This window comes from Lonchura striata, chromosome 2 (genome assembly GCF_046129695.1).
Source record: "Lonchura striata isolate bLonStr1 chromosome 2, bLonStr1.mat, whole genome shotgun sequence".
Taxonomy (NCBI): Eukaryota; Metazoa; Chordata; class Aves; order Passeriformes; family Estrildidae; genus Lonchura; species Lonchura striata.
In genome coordinates this window covers 50,256,227-50,271,762 of record NC_134604.1, presented here as the reverse complement: position 1 = coordinate 50,271,762, position 15,536 = coordinate 50,256,227, and the positions used below count along the sequence as shown (strand labels likewise).

Sequence of the window (15,536 nt, the reverse complement as noted above, 5' to 3'; positions counted from 1 at the left end):
ACTGTTCAATAACAAAGGGGAAAAAGGGGGAGGGATCAGAGGACAATTGAGCAGTTGTTTGTGCAAGTGGAAGAAATAACTTTTCAGGAACAGAGCATAGGTCAGGGCAGAGGACGGTGTGGGCGTTCACTGAGGAGGTCAGACTAAACAGGCAGTGATGTATTTTATACTTATGTCACTCCTGGGAGAAAAAAATGAAATTAAACACACACAGGACACTGAGGAAGAACAAACAACTTATTGTGTGGAAAGAAGAAGTGCTTTGGAAGGACCAATGCAACTGATTTTTAAATTCATCACTGGTTTGAGAGATGGAAGATCTGTTATAGCACAGATTTGGTTGAGAAACATCTCTTCATAAGGCTCAAAGGTCTCCAAATCACTTTGTTTACTCATTTCTCTGCCTGTAACCATGTAACACTGTGGCTTTCAGTAGATAAATGATCATATTGGTTAAAAGCAAGCCGATGGGAATTCAGGGGAAGGGGAAAATTAATTTTAAGGAGAAATTTCACCAATAAGGGTGCTGTGCAGCTCCAAGCCTCTGACTTTACATCCAGTTGTCCTAGACTGGCTCAAACATAAAGGAAGCTCTTTCATGGAAGGGCAAGACACAAGGGAGAAGCCCACCTAGGCTGTAGAGTGTCCCTAGGAGCAATTGCAAATACCAACTTTCTTTAACCAGGTACAAACTTGCAATTTCCAGAGTGCCACTGCCCTCCTCCAGCAGCTGTTCCTTCACTTCAGGGGCACACAGTGAACAAACCTTCTCCTGGCTGCACCAACACCTTACAGATGCTGCACATCAACAGCAACAGCCTCCCCAGACACAGGGAAAGGAGAGGGGCAGAAGTAAAGAGTTCCCCTTTTGAAGTACTTGAGGAATTCAGATTATATAGTAATGCAAAATATTTTTATATCATCCCAAGACATTTTTGTTTATACTGCTGAGTGGTATTTTATTTATTCCAGCTTTGCCACAGATGCACAAATTCTGTGAAAGGCAAAAGAATGTCTACTCTCTATGGTGGCTTTTAAAAAATCAGAAAAGCAATTAAAATCCATTTCTTAAGCAAACATTCCATTTAAAAAATCACTATATGTTTATAGAAAACAAAGATTTAATTTTAAAAAGTTAGTATCTAGGTATTCCAGAAGGTTTGAGTCATCCACAGTAATAATTAGGATGTTTGTTCCATACAAAATGCTTTATTTAACCTTCATGCCTCCATTCAGATAATTGTACAAATGCATACATTTAAAGGTTTAAACTCTATTTCAATTCACAGCTCAATTCATAGGAAAGTTGAATACAGAAAAGCAATGCACCAACAAAATATGTCTGAGACACCATTTAAAACGATAACACTTGTTCATTTAAATCTTTGAGAATAGAGTGGAATAATCATCCTCTGACAATTTCATTAGGGGACTCCCTTTACATTATCATAGGGCAAAAATCACCTTTTTACAGTAAGAGGAAAAAAAGCTCTGAGTATATTTACAATACATACACTATACATAAATACAAGAACAACACTTACATAATATTAATAAACTTATAACATAGGCATTGCCTAAACACTACATAGTATATAAATGCAGAGGAAACTATTGGGAAATTAGATCTTCAGAAGTTTACTTTAAGTTTTGAAGAAAAGTAATTTTTGTATTTAAAAGCTTTTGAAAAGAAGGCAAAATAAAGTCTAAAAAACCTAATATGTTTGCCTGCTAGTACTGGTATTTTTGTTCCTTTTAGATGTAGGAGCTCTATTGACACTACTATCTCTATGGGGTTACCGACAATGGCCCTCCCTTTTGCATCTTATCTAGGAAAAGATTGAGGTGCTGTACGTACTAATTCCATTGCTGTGAAGCCTCAGTCCCAAATGAATCACTTGGTAAACTACGGGATGTTTTTGTATTTTTACACAGGAGGATCAAATGAACACTCATTGGTACATACAACACTAATGACCTGATTAGAAGGAACAATTCGGGGCCAAATACATTCCCATCCTTAGGTTTTCATTCAAGTAACACCATGGGGGAATTTGCTTCGTCCATAAGTAACTTGGCCAAGAATTATATTTTTCAGTATTGTTGTTTTTTCCTGAACGCAGCTGAAAGAACTTTCTGATTTAATGGTATTTTTGACCCCACATGTTGATAGCAGTGTCCAAATCTCTCTTTCCCTTGATGTGTATGAAATGCATGTGCCTGTGTGTGGGTTGAAGGTCTTAAGGCTGATGGTGCATGAAACTTAAGTAATTCATTACTATCTCTGTGTATATTCTACAAATGTGCAAATGGGAAATACAACTTTGTAAGGACAGACAGAAAGTCAAGTGAGCATATTGTGTGGGTGTTCGGTGAAGAATTTACATTACCAAGGAAGCCATGTATAGGACAATAAAGAAAGAAATAAACCATGCAGATTTTTTTAACATGAAAATGTAGCAGTCAAAGAGTCTGAAACCAGAAATGACAACAATTCTGAATCGTGAAAAATATTAGTTCAACCATGAAGATTTGGCTCAAGCTGTCTTTCCAAAGCTCTTTTATACCTAGAAAGGCAGGGAGAGGGAGAAAAGTCGTATCTGAACCTATTTGTGTATTTCATGGTTCATGCTTATGACAATCCATCAAAGCCATTGCCTGTGATCCTGTATCAGACACTGAATTACTGTTTTCATATTCTGAGGTCACAGCACAGAGCAAGGATTAGCGAGCCAATGTGTGACCCACCTCTTCTTTTGTAACTGAGAGAACCTTGGCTCACTGAAGCTTCTGACTCTGAACTGGGAAAGATGTTGCAGTTCAATCATATGGACAATAGGATCTAAAGCAATTTTTTGTATTCTTATTTCTGTAATAGCTAACATTCAGATGCCCAGTATTGTTTCTCTGGAGGACTGAAAAATTCTGTATTGAATAATGTGAAAGTTACCACAATGGTAATTATTTCATAATTCAGTCAGTGAGCATGAGCTTCTACAGAATAATACTGGCAAACAAAAAAACAAACAAACAAACAAAAACAACACAAAAACCAAAGCACAGAACCCAAAAAAACAACCCAAACCCAAATAAAACAAACAAAAACCCCAAAAAGTAAAATCAGAACAAAACAGACTAAAAAAACCAAAAAAAAAAAGAAAAAAAAAAAAGAAAAAAAAAAAAGAACCCTTACTGTTTGCTTTTCAGAATGAAGAGGAAAAAACCTATATCATTTTGGGATGGTAAAGACAAAGTGCCCTTTCCTACCGAAGACCTAACACACATGCAGGGCTGGAATCAGCCAACCCTTCCAACATGGCAGCTTTCCTAGGGTGCCCCCTTGCAGTGTTGCTCCAGAACAAAGAACTGAATGCTCCTTTCCAAGAAGGGCTCGGGTACTGCGTAAAAAATTAGATTCCTTTGTACTTCTGACAACACATTCCCTGGTGCTCTCCTGAAATCCCTAGCATGAGTTGTATTCTTTTGTGTGCTTAATATCTGGGGATAAGCTCAGGACAACAGTAAGTATATGCATGTTATGATGGGATTATGTCTGCCAGTGGTTAACACTTAAATTTGTTATTGAACAAGTAACCTTGTCACGTAATCAACTCATATACATGAATACCTAATTGTTACACGTGTGTCCACATGCACTTTTTTTGGAGGAGAGGTTGTTTTTGGACTTGCACTTTCATCTGTGTATGAGCCTCAGTAAGACTCCAGCAGCAACCCATTGATGGCAGCAGAAGTCTAAACAAAACACAGGATTTCTCAATACAAAATTTTGCCTGGATAAATGACAGGTACAAGTTCACAGGATGGAAAGCAATTTTCCTTGCCAAAGGCATCAGGACAACCAGTTACATTTTGATTTCTGATGAATTAATTTTTAAAAATAGAAGAAGCATGAGGGCTGGCATTACACTGCTATTTTAAGAATCCATTAGCAATAGTTAGTATTTACAAAAAAACTCAGGAAAAATAAGAATGCAAGAGTTACAGCTGGCCATTTTCTGGTAAGATCAATTAGTCTACTGATGCAAATGTTTAGGCCACTCAATATAAAAATCTCCATACTTCATCTTAGGAATATCAACTTCTTGTTTGTTATTCAAAAAAGTCTCTAGACTGACAGACTCTTAACTTTTCACTCATTTGTCCCCAAAAGAAAGAGAACTGATATATTTTGTCCACTCATGAAGTCAACCAAGATGATATTTAATACTATGAGCATTACATGATGAAGAGAAAGGAGACATAAGGTGAACTCTCATGTTTACAGAGTTCGATGCAGAGGATTTTTCAAGAGAATCCCTGTTCTGTCATATTCCCTAAAAAAAAAGCTCCATTGGGCTTATTGCTGGTTTTGGATTACTTCACTAGAGAATACCCTGGATACACGGGCATATCCAACATAAATTGGGAAGAAATCCCCTAAAACACTGCTCTGACAACGACTTCCAATCACACCTACTGAGAATCGGTACAGCTACGAGTAATTCGTAAACTAAGATTTATTTTCTTCTTACAAATATATGACAGATGTTATCTGAGAAAATAACTAAAAACTCTAACACAGTATCTCAACATGTGAACATACAAATGGCACTTTGTGTTTGTTTCTGTGCTGCATTATTGTTCTCCAAGTAAAATTTCATTTTCACCTTATTGTTAACAGAATCCCATTAAGTTATTGCTGTGTAAAAGTATAGGAACATCCCATCAGTTCTAATTACAGGCACTTTCAGTTTCTGTTTCACCTCTAAAATAGATTTCAGGTTATCTCACTGAAGTGTATGTGTATTTTAAATGTCAGAACTGTCCTGCTACAATGGATATTCTTGACACGTTACTGCACCTAGAAGACTAAACTCCCCTGGAATCAGCAAAAAGCAGCTGCCTATTTCAACTCTGCAACCTTTAATCAGGATGCACTGTAGCTGGGGAAATGCAAGAAGAAATAAAATCATGAATGTTTGCCATTCCTGTATCTGCAGTTCATTGTAAAATGCCAGAAGGAAAAAAAGAAATCACAAACCGACAAACCTTTCATATGGTTTTCATTTTGTTTGAGTGGTTTTTTTTCTTTATTCAGTTGAAGACATTGAGTGTTGACTTATTTGACACGGCAGGACCCAGTATAACTTTGCTATATCACACACCATCTGCAAAACAGCAAAGAAGTGGCCACTCCATTTTGCAGAGAAAACACGCTCTGATAAAACAGAACAAATTACTTCTTGTGTTTTGTGTTTAAGCTTTGCAAGGCATTATCCTAACAGTCTTCCCAATGAAAACTGAAGGTAAGGATTGTTTAAAAATGTATTTAATTTCAGCTATTTAACACCCCACGTAAAACTGTGAGTTTGAAAATACTTTTCCATTACCACATGTATCACATTTTAACTGTTACAAGTATAGTAAAATACTTTCAAGTTACTTTGATTTATAAAGATGCAGTATCCTTACAGTTACATTTTTATGCCAAGATCTGATTTATTGTGGAGAATTTAAGCTTTTTCAATGTTCCAGTGGGCATGACTTCATAAGCATACATTACACAGCAACTGCTACGCTGTAGCAAAACTGTGAAAATACAACAATTTCTTTGTGCAATTCTCCAGTCACGTATCACAGGCAAAGCCATAACACAAAAACATGAGCTGGTTTCTTAAGGTAGTATTTTCTGTAACAGTGTTTACTTAAAATTCTTCCTTTTCTGATCTTTTTTGTTGCCTTTTTTTCCCCCTAAATTTTAATTTTAAATAAATTTGTTTATTACGTGCACATGGGTAGAGACACTTGGAAGTGCTGGGGTTCATATGCATGAGTGTAAGGATGAGCATGGATTTACTGAACGATCTTAAGACTTGACTGCTGTGGAAGACACAGTTTCACACTATGACCTTTCCAAACTCAAATTCAAACTACAAAGTAAGTGGGATATTGTTAGTCACACCTACTCTGATTTTGAGGTACCCACTTTCAATAAAGGGGAAAGATATTTTTTCACATTAAACAGCATTTATTACCAGAATTTAAATTTATAAATGGCAACTAGAATACATTTTCAATGTGGCTAACGGAAAACGAGATTTATGATCACTGTTATTCTCATTATAAAAGGGGAGAATGGCTGTACAGCTATTTGTCCATGCTCTGCACTGCAAGTTTACCCAAACATCAACATCACTGATGTAATTTTCAACACTGTTAATTTTGTTATACATTACTCCAGCAAATAATTATACATACAAGTCAATCTAAATCTATTTAATTAATTATGTAAACATCAGAGAGAATAAGGAATACTGCATCTTCATCCCCAAGTAAAAACTGCTGTTGCAATGAGCTAATTTTACAATTAAACATTTCAAAAGTTTAGTATCAAAGGTGTTTGCTCATTACCTTTCCTAAAATGCTGGCTCCTGAGGTTTCCTGACAAATCCATTTAGAACTTTTCAAAATATATGAAATCTGACACTTCATGGCATCATTTCCCTTGCAAGCTGTAACGTGCAGTGCCACGGCATGGTGGACTGAAATCTCTTGTCTTTCTGAAGGAATGGGACACTGTATGTTTGTGTATACCAGCTGCTCAATTAAGATGGCCCTACTGCATCGTGTCAGGATGAGATCTGGTATTTCTGCATGCTACACATGACGTAAGCCTTCGCCACAGCCATGAAATGACCTGTGGTGGGGTACCAGGATTTTTGAAGAAACTACCCCGGAGCAATTGCCCATGGCCTTTGCAAGAGCACAGAAACTTGGCAGGTCTGAACCACAGCCAATAAAGGCAAAGACACATTGAGGATCTGGGGGACATCAGCTCCACATTCAAACACTCCCCCATCCTACTGACTAACTTCTCTTAAAATACTTCTGAAGGGGACAAAACCCATAAAACAACTCCATGGAGTAACTGGGATCAAAGCCTGAAGGTGTTGGTATGAATGAGAACCTCATCAAGAACAATACTGTGTACTTGGAACCCAGAAATGTGGTTGTGCAATTCATCTACAGGTAACAGCAGCATGAGAAGCCCTTGCACATGTGCTGGAAAGGCTGAGGATGCACCTCCTGCCCGTGAAGTAACAAAATGTAGCACACATTCCTTTACCTTTTGGCTTCAATTCTCCTACCATTGCCACACTCTGTGCCTGTGTCCCTTGGCATTACTGCTGCTTTAACCCTCTTACCACTTTGGGGTTCTTTGAATAAAACCAGACCCTCATTCTGTTGCAGTGCTTCCAATTCATGATAGTAACAGGCAACCAGCTGAAAAACCAGGAATTCACACAGAACAACATCAGCCTAGGGAAACAAGCCTCTCCAGGGTCTGTTATACATATGCTCTTCCACAGGGCATTTCAAAGCTGAACACTAAAATTAAAGGCCTCTCCCTTTCTCTTGTAGTTTCTCTGTCTTCATTGACAACAGGGGAAGCCTAAAGAGGAACACTGATCTCTCCCAGTTGCACCCTGCAACCAATGTTTGAGAGCAACGTCACATCCTCCTCTATGCTAACAGAATGCCCAGTAGGAGTTTCTGTTCAAGCAAGCTTCATTTTTTATGAGAGAAAAAAAAAACAACAAACCACAGATCCCAAAAGTAATTCTGTATGCCGTTCAATGGCATACTGCCATTCAGTATGCCATACTGCTATTCAAATAATTAGTTGGTAAAATATTTTTGGGCAAGAAAAGAATTTTATCAATGGAGTTCTACCTGACCTGACTTCTTCCCCTAAATGCCAACAATGACAGATGCATTTAAGGGGATGGTATTGAAGTACACAAAAAACAGACCTCAGACATAATCCATGAAGCACCTCACATACAATACTTTGAAAACCAGCTTTTAAAATCAACGGTAGTAATGCTGCTCATAAAGACACAGTTCTGCTGTCCTGGAATGCCTCATGGTCTATCCAGAAGCCCTGCTCTGTCCCTGATTTGAGGATGGATTCTAGAATGTTGTCAGATTTGGTGGAAGTAGATCACCAACATGGTCAGTGGGAATTGATAGAGGCATTTTCCCCTCAACAGTTGTGAATAATTTGTGTTGAGTTTCTCTGCTCACCACTTGCCAGTGGGAAGCCTGAACTTTGTGTAAGTTCTTTCAGAGAGGTGATAAACTATCCATACTGGGGAACATTAAGGTATTTAAAGACAACCAAACTCTGGAGTCCTGTGAATGCTGCTATAAAGCAGAATCCCCATCATATTAATCCTCAATTAACTGTAATTGCTTTTATATGTGTGTATGGGTACTCTGTGTTGTTTTTTGTTAAAGATTATCTTGATTCCAGAATCCGCCCAACATTACTACATTTACTTCAGGAATCTGATATTAACTGAGATGGTCAAACATTTAAAAACAAAGAAGTGGCATCAAAAAATTAATCTGGAATTCCTGAAACAAAATATTCATAATTAAATGCATTGCAAAAGACCTTACGTTTACATCTTTCATCTCTAAGCTATGAAAATCTCAACACTTAGAAAATATTGCCAAGCCTCCCCTTTGTCAAATTTAGCTGAATAGGCAGATCCTTCTGAGGAAAGAAAACAGAAAAACACTATTCTGTTTGCATGAATAACAGATGACTAAGAGTTTCACTCTTTCCTACATAATTCAATTAATACAAATCGGTTTGCAATTATAGGGCTGTATGGGAATGATCAAGAATTTCATTTTATTTTATCTGAAAAGACTTGGATTGAGAATCCAAGCAGAGGCAGCCACTGGTATGCATACAGAGGTCCATTTATGTCATACTATACAGCTGGCAAAATCTTGTTATTCCCTAACTCCCAGGAAGAAATCTAATGTCTTGCAGAGCACAACTGCATATTTCTCTGTCCTACTTACAGTTCATCCACTACCTACTCAACAATTATCTTTCCTGCTTTCCACAAGTATTATGTTAAAGGAAATAAATGTACTTAATTGTGGTGCCTAGCAGGTCAGTGAAACCAGCAAAAAGATTAATTTAAATGCTTAAATCCTACATGCTGTTTCTGCATACCCACACTTCTGTTGGTGTGGAGTAAATTATTGTCTCAAGAGCCATTTTATTAATTATTGCTTTTTCTCTGCAAGAGATGCAGCCGTTTCTTCTCTGTTATGTTTTGATGATACATTCAATTCCATCTCATGAATGGCTATACCACTAACCTTGGTACCAGCAAGTACAAGATCTGACTATTTCCTTGGGTTCAAATAATGGTTGTGGGGAAGAGGATACCTGCATGAAAGAAAACAGCCCACTGAGAGAGAATAGGGTAGTAGTTTTTAGGTGGGCTCTTTCTATACAAATCAGAAAATGGATCTAATTAATTCCATGGTAAAACACAGATACTTAATATGGTATTTCAGCAGAGATGCTGCTGCCCTTTGCTTATTTTACAGACTTCAACAATGACAATGACAAAAGAAAAGAAGGAAAAAAAAAACATAAAAGAAAAAAGTTAAATGGCTGGTGTCCTCTACGGCATAATGACAAGTTGTGGTATGATATTAAAATGCCACCATCATTATTGCAAAAGTCTGATCAAGCAAACCTCCAGCTCCGGCAGCGGGACCTTCTCCAGCAGGATCTTCTTGCCTACTCACACACAGCTTGTCTGTAGTACAGCTCCTGTGCAGTGCTGACACCGGCCAGATGGTATTGAAAACAAGGGGAAAAGATGGCATAATACAGATCTAGCGGTCTTGCTCTCATCATCATCATCATCATCATCATCATCATCATCATCACTATCATCATCATCAGTTTGTGGTATCTATACTCCAACCAGCAGTGATTTTTCAGGAACAAAATGTCTGGCAGCTGAGAAAACATACAAGCTATAAACACTTTTTGTCAAAGGATGCAGCATGTAAAATAATGCCCATTCCTGTAGCATCTCGGCTGCTATTTCCCAGGTGATTCTGATGACACTTTCAGGGGGTAGCCATGCTGAGGGGCAGACAGGGTTAACTTCAGATGGCGAGGAGAAGAGTGGCACTTCTTTTCCTGCTTTTTTTGAATTTCTGTTATTATTTTTTGTTACAGACATCAGGGAAAGCCCTGCCTGTTAACACTGTAGAGGGAGATTCAGCCCTGCTGAATTCACTGTGGGTAGTTAAGAGACCCAGCTCTTAAACTCGGCTGGAACAGGTAGCATTTCTCAAACCAGCATGTGCCTGCGGCGGTGGAGCGCCAAGTGATCCGAGCGGGAGAAGCTGCGGTCACAGTCTGCACACTTGAATGGCTTCACTCCCGTGTGCTTGCGGTAATGCCTCGTCAGTTCATCGGATCGAGCAAACTTCCAGGTGCAGCCTTCCCAGGTACATTTGTAGGGTTTTTCTCCTGGGAGAAACAAAAGAAAGAGGGGAAGGGGGAAAAACAGGTTGTGACTTTCCCCTTGTTGTTATTAATCCCCAAAATCCCCTCTGCACGCTTCCCATGAACAAACACTGCCTAGGGGTTGTTAGGCCAAATTACACAATTATGAGGTACTGGATCTGCTGAATATAAGGAAGAGAGCCTTGAGATTTATCATTCCCGTGGCATTCACATGACTAAGAAAATTAACAGGATTAAGGCAATAATATAGATCCTACCTTAAAGGGGTGATGCAAGGATTAACATCAGGACAGAGGGCTGTGTAATTATTTTCATCATTACCATACAAGTTTGCAACCCTCATCTTATCTGGCTACACTTTCTCCCCAAATGACCAGATTACCTGATATTTCTGCAATTTACCATGGGCTGACACAGACTTCCCATTATTTTATGATGTTTATGAAGGTTTCCAATTGTTTGTTTAAACAGCATTCCGAGACATTTTTTAGTAAGCTGGTAAAAATCAACTAAAATTTCCCAATGAAACATAAAAATTCAGTCTGCAAAACCTCCTTTTTATTTACTGCACTTACTTTCAGTAAAAATAATTTTGTGTAAGATGTTACTATGAATGATGTACGATTTTTAAATGTACTTAGCCATAGGATGTGCACAACACTGTTCATAAATACCCATTTACTTTAGTGAGATCAGACTTGGGCTAATGCAGATTTTTGGAAAACACACCATCTTGCTTTGTATTTAAGGGAAAGAATGATGTTGTATCATGTCAGAGGAGAAGACTAATACAGCCAAACTGGATTTTGTGCTTGCATAAAGCATAAACTGTTTGAAATCCCATTTTGGCCATGTTTTTAGGCTATACTTCTTTGTGACTTCTATCACTCACCTTCAGTGTCTATAGAAATGCTCTTGGGCAGTTACCTCAATCCCATAGTTCAGCATTAACCAAAACTGAGGAAAGGAAACTGTGTGAGGTCCGTATTTATCTTCCTTTTGTGTGTCTAAAATTTTACTTCCCCTCTGACCAGCTAATCACAACCTGGACAACAAAATAACATCTCTGCAACAACTACTTTCTTTGTTAGGAACAATCATTCTACAGTTATTTATTATCTCATATGAATCATGAGCAGCTTGAAAGGAACTATTTCAATTACATGAACCAGTGACGCAACACTTGCCTTTTCATAGGCAGAACCTCCCTCCTTGCGTCTCTTCAAAAGTCAATAAATGCTTTGCAGAGAGCCCTTGGTTTCAAAAGAAAATTCCCAAGTAAGAGTATCATCACAAAGTTCAAACAGCCGTGAAAAATCCAGCTGAAATGGCCTCTGTAAGGAAACCGAGTGCTGTACATACATCAGCATGACATGTCAGCAAGGTTGTCAGCAACATTTGAGCTCCTTGGGTTGGTACCTTCTGTGCACCATCTGGGCTGTGCTGCAGTTTTGATTTCAGATGAGGGTGGGAAACAGTTTCTGTGAGAACCCAGCAATCAGGGCTCTGACCACAACCTGTAGTTGCACCAGCAGCAGCTCAGCCTAGATAATTTTGTACTCTCCAACCAAGCACAGAGCATCAAATAGTGCTCATTGCCACCAGGAGGCCACAGTGTTGGGCATCTTAAATCCAGCAGCTGCTGTGAGCTGGACAGGCAGGCACAAGCTACACGCCAGATGGTGGGATGCACACTCTTGCCAATGACACAGTGCTACAAAATGTGCTCAAATTTGCCACCAAACTGTCTTACATAGATATTCTTGCCACAAACAGTTGGTGCGGAGCACTGTACAAATATAGCAGTACCCCCATCCAACTTGGCAGGTTGATTCCAATGCTCCCGTCCCACTGCATTGTTTTCCAAGTGCAGCACTTGCCCTGCCCACCCCTCAACACACTTTTAAACTCTCTTGATCACTAGATACTACCTCAGTTGGCTTTTCTGACCACAGACACTTTTAGACATGGATATTTCTTAGGCTCCGGATTATTCCTTACAAGCATCTGAAATTTTAAACATCTTCAGGGATGGAGACTCAACTACTTCACTGGACAACCAGGGTGAGGAATTGTTTCCTAATATCCCATCTAAAGCTACCTTGCTGCAACCTTCGTGTAACTGGAGACCATTTCCTTTTGTCCTGCCATGTATTATCTGGGACAAGAGACTGACCCACACCTTGCAACAACTACCTTTCAGCTATCTGTAGAAAGCAAAAACATTCTACTGATTCTCTCTTTCTCTAGGCTGAGAAACCCCACTTCTCTCAGTCATTCCTCGTAATAAGACTTGTGCCCACACCCTTCACCAGCTCCACTGTCCTTCTCTGGACACACTCCAGCAGCTCAATGTCCTTCTTTTAGTGAGCAGGACAAAATTAAACTCAGGATTCAAGGTGTGGTCTGACCAGTACCAAGTGCAGGGGCACAATCACTGCCCTGCTCTGCTGGACACACCCTGGCTGATACAGGCTGGGATGCCACTGGCCCCCTTGGCCACCTGGGCACACACTGGCTCATGTTCAGCCGCTGTTTATCAGCAACCCCAGATCCTTTTCCACCCAGCAGCTTTCCAGCCTCTCTTCCCCCAGCCTGTAGTGCTGCCTGGGGTTGTTGTGACCCAAGTGCAGGATCCAGCACACGGCCTTTTTGAGCCTCACACAACTGGCCTCGGCCCATGAATCCAGCCTGTCCAGATCCCTCTGCAGAGCTTTCCTACCCTCCAGCAGATCAACACTCCCAAACTTGGTGTCATCTGCAAACTTACTAAGGGTGTACTTGATCCCCTTGTACAGATCACTAACAAGAATACTGAAGATATTAATGAAATCCTTCCCCTTGGTACACAGAATTCTAGATCTTCCTACCCTCAGTAGAAAACAGAGAACCCAATGCTAGAATGGATGGGTTGCATAAGAAATACCAGAAACAGGTTTTTAGTTCATCCATTAAAATAGTATCATTTCAGGTAAGAAACAAAAGTCAACTGACAGAAGGATGTGAGGGTAGATCACCCAGCTGGAGTTCCCACATGTTGCTTCCAGCATCCCTCCTCAGTGAGTCCTGCCTACCCAGCCCTCAGCTATGTGAAAGAGACAGGACTGATGACATTCCTTGCAAGGTATTTACTCCACTGAAGGAGAATCACTCTTACAAGCTCAACCTAAGAGGACCTCCTATTGTTTTCAATTAAATATATACATTTAGTGTAAGAAAACATTCACTCACATGCACCTTAAAAAGGCCACTGTAAAGCCAACTGTGAAAGAGACAATTGTTCATTAAGGTTAATCAGCCTTTTTCAAAAGTCTGATTTTTAGGGAAAGAATAGTACTACTACTTTTCTCTTAAACAGCTATATTATCTGTGCGTGCTCAAATGCTAGAAAAAAAATTCTTCATATACTAACTCTTAACCTTTTGTTTGCTATGATCCCAGACATGAAGACTAACCACTGAGTTTGTCAAAACCGGAAGACCCAAGAGTTCAAATGATGGAGGAAGGACCAGCAGGAGCAGAACTGCTACACATTGAGAAGTTGCTGTCACCTATCCTACACAGCTTTGCCTGATGAGAGCTTGAGCACTCACAACTGAAATCCTCAGTGCACCCAACAGATAGGAGGATGGCCTCAGCAGGGCAACCCAGAGAGCAGTGTGTGAGGAGGTGGACAAAACTGGAAGAATTTAATGACAGTACATCTATCTATCTATCTATCTACATTTCAAGACTGAATTGCAGTGGAATTGAAATCAAACACTCAACCATTCTGACTCAGACACTTCTGTCTCTGTGCGAACACTTGAGTTTAAGTGTTTAAGAAACTCTTGGGCTTCAAGTATGGGCACATTTTGACTCCTCATGCACCCAGACACTCAAAAGCCTTGTTCAGCTTTAAGGAGCAAATGCAGGCTGTGTGAGTTTTGCCTGGGGTGGTGGAAACACAGGAATAAAGAATTCAAAACAGTAGACAGTTTTGGGAAATTGGAAGCAAGAAGAGCTGCAGTAAGAGACTAAAAACATGTGGCAATTATAAGGAGGAGAAAAGGAAAACTGGAAGATAAAATCCTGTTAGTTCAATATTCTGAATCTATGAAGTTTTAAATAACCTATCAATTTAAAAACAGATGCCTGAAGCTCTGAACATTTGCTGACCCTCTAGTTTTGCATGTGCCTTTGAGAGCTCTATTGTTTCATCCTGAAACCTGACAAAAATATCTCAAAACAGAGAAATTCTGATACTATTCTGCAGCTTTGTACAGCAATACATGGACAGTGAACAGTACACCACAACAGCCATTTACACAGATCAAGCAGAACCCTGGAGCATGAAAAAGTATTTCTAGACAATTCTCTGTAGAAAATTAGTATCTTCTATTATTTGGGGGAGTTAATTACAAAGTTTTGAAGGGATGATTAAATGCTCCAAATGGGAATAGTCATTTTTCAATCTTCTATTAACGCAATATCTATTTCTAAGAGCCCTCCAAAACCATGCCTTTTGTAGTCCAGATGCGACAAACCAAATTAGTTTAATTACTGTTACCATATTATTTCTCCTAACCTACCATGACTCCTCTCACTTAGGCACTTAGGAACATGGTTACAATTACTGCTCATTAAATCCTCCAAAACTCTTCAAGTATTGAATTAATAATGCTGAATAATGACCACTGTTTAGGCACTTCAAAATTTTCCACCCTTCACACAGCCCAACATCTGTCTTCCCATATCTTTATTCATGTACCCTGACATCTGGAAGACCATTCACTGAGGGAAATAAATCTCTTGAACTTTTACTTTATAACCCGATGACATTCATGTGCTCCTTATTAAAAAAAACTCTGTGTAGGTACCAGCCCAATTCCACGTAACAGATGAAGGGACCAGGGTCTGTTCTGCACCATGCAGAATTTCCCCGTGGGATACTCCTCAGCAGTTATCTTCTGCCCATCAACTAGCTGGTATCAACAGTACTTGATGCCAGACCAGATTTTTCAAAGACAGACACCACAAAACCACCATGTAAATAGTTATGGGTTATTCTGCCAGCAGGGAAACTGTTCTGGCACTCCAGGAAACAGAGCTGGCTTATAGTCATTCCTTAGGTGAGGAACCTTATTTACTGCAACTGCAGATGTCCTATGTACTCCATCTGCCCATTTGCAGTTCC

The 15,536-nt window shown here is 39.4% G+C and overlaps 1 protein-coding gene across 10 annotated transcripts in view; it reads right to left on the bottom strand.

Annotated features, from left to right (window-relative positions):
- Positions 1-8,907: 8,907 nt before the first annotated feature.
- Positions 8,908-15,536, bottom strand: part of KLF12 (KLF transcription factor 12) — a 227,315-nt gene continuing 220,686 nt past the window's right edge. For all 10 annotated transcript variants that reach the window (XM_077781368.1, XM_021548069.3, XM_021548073.2 and 7 more), the window contains one exon: positions 8,908-10,363. In XM_077781368.1, coding sequence (XP_077637494.1) covers positions 10,182-10,363 — 182 coding nt within the window. In that variant the 3' untranslated portion in view covers positions 8,908-10,181. The remainder of the gene's footprint in view (positions 10,364-15,536) is intronic.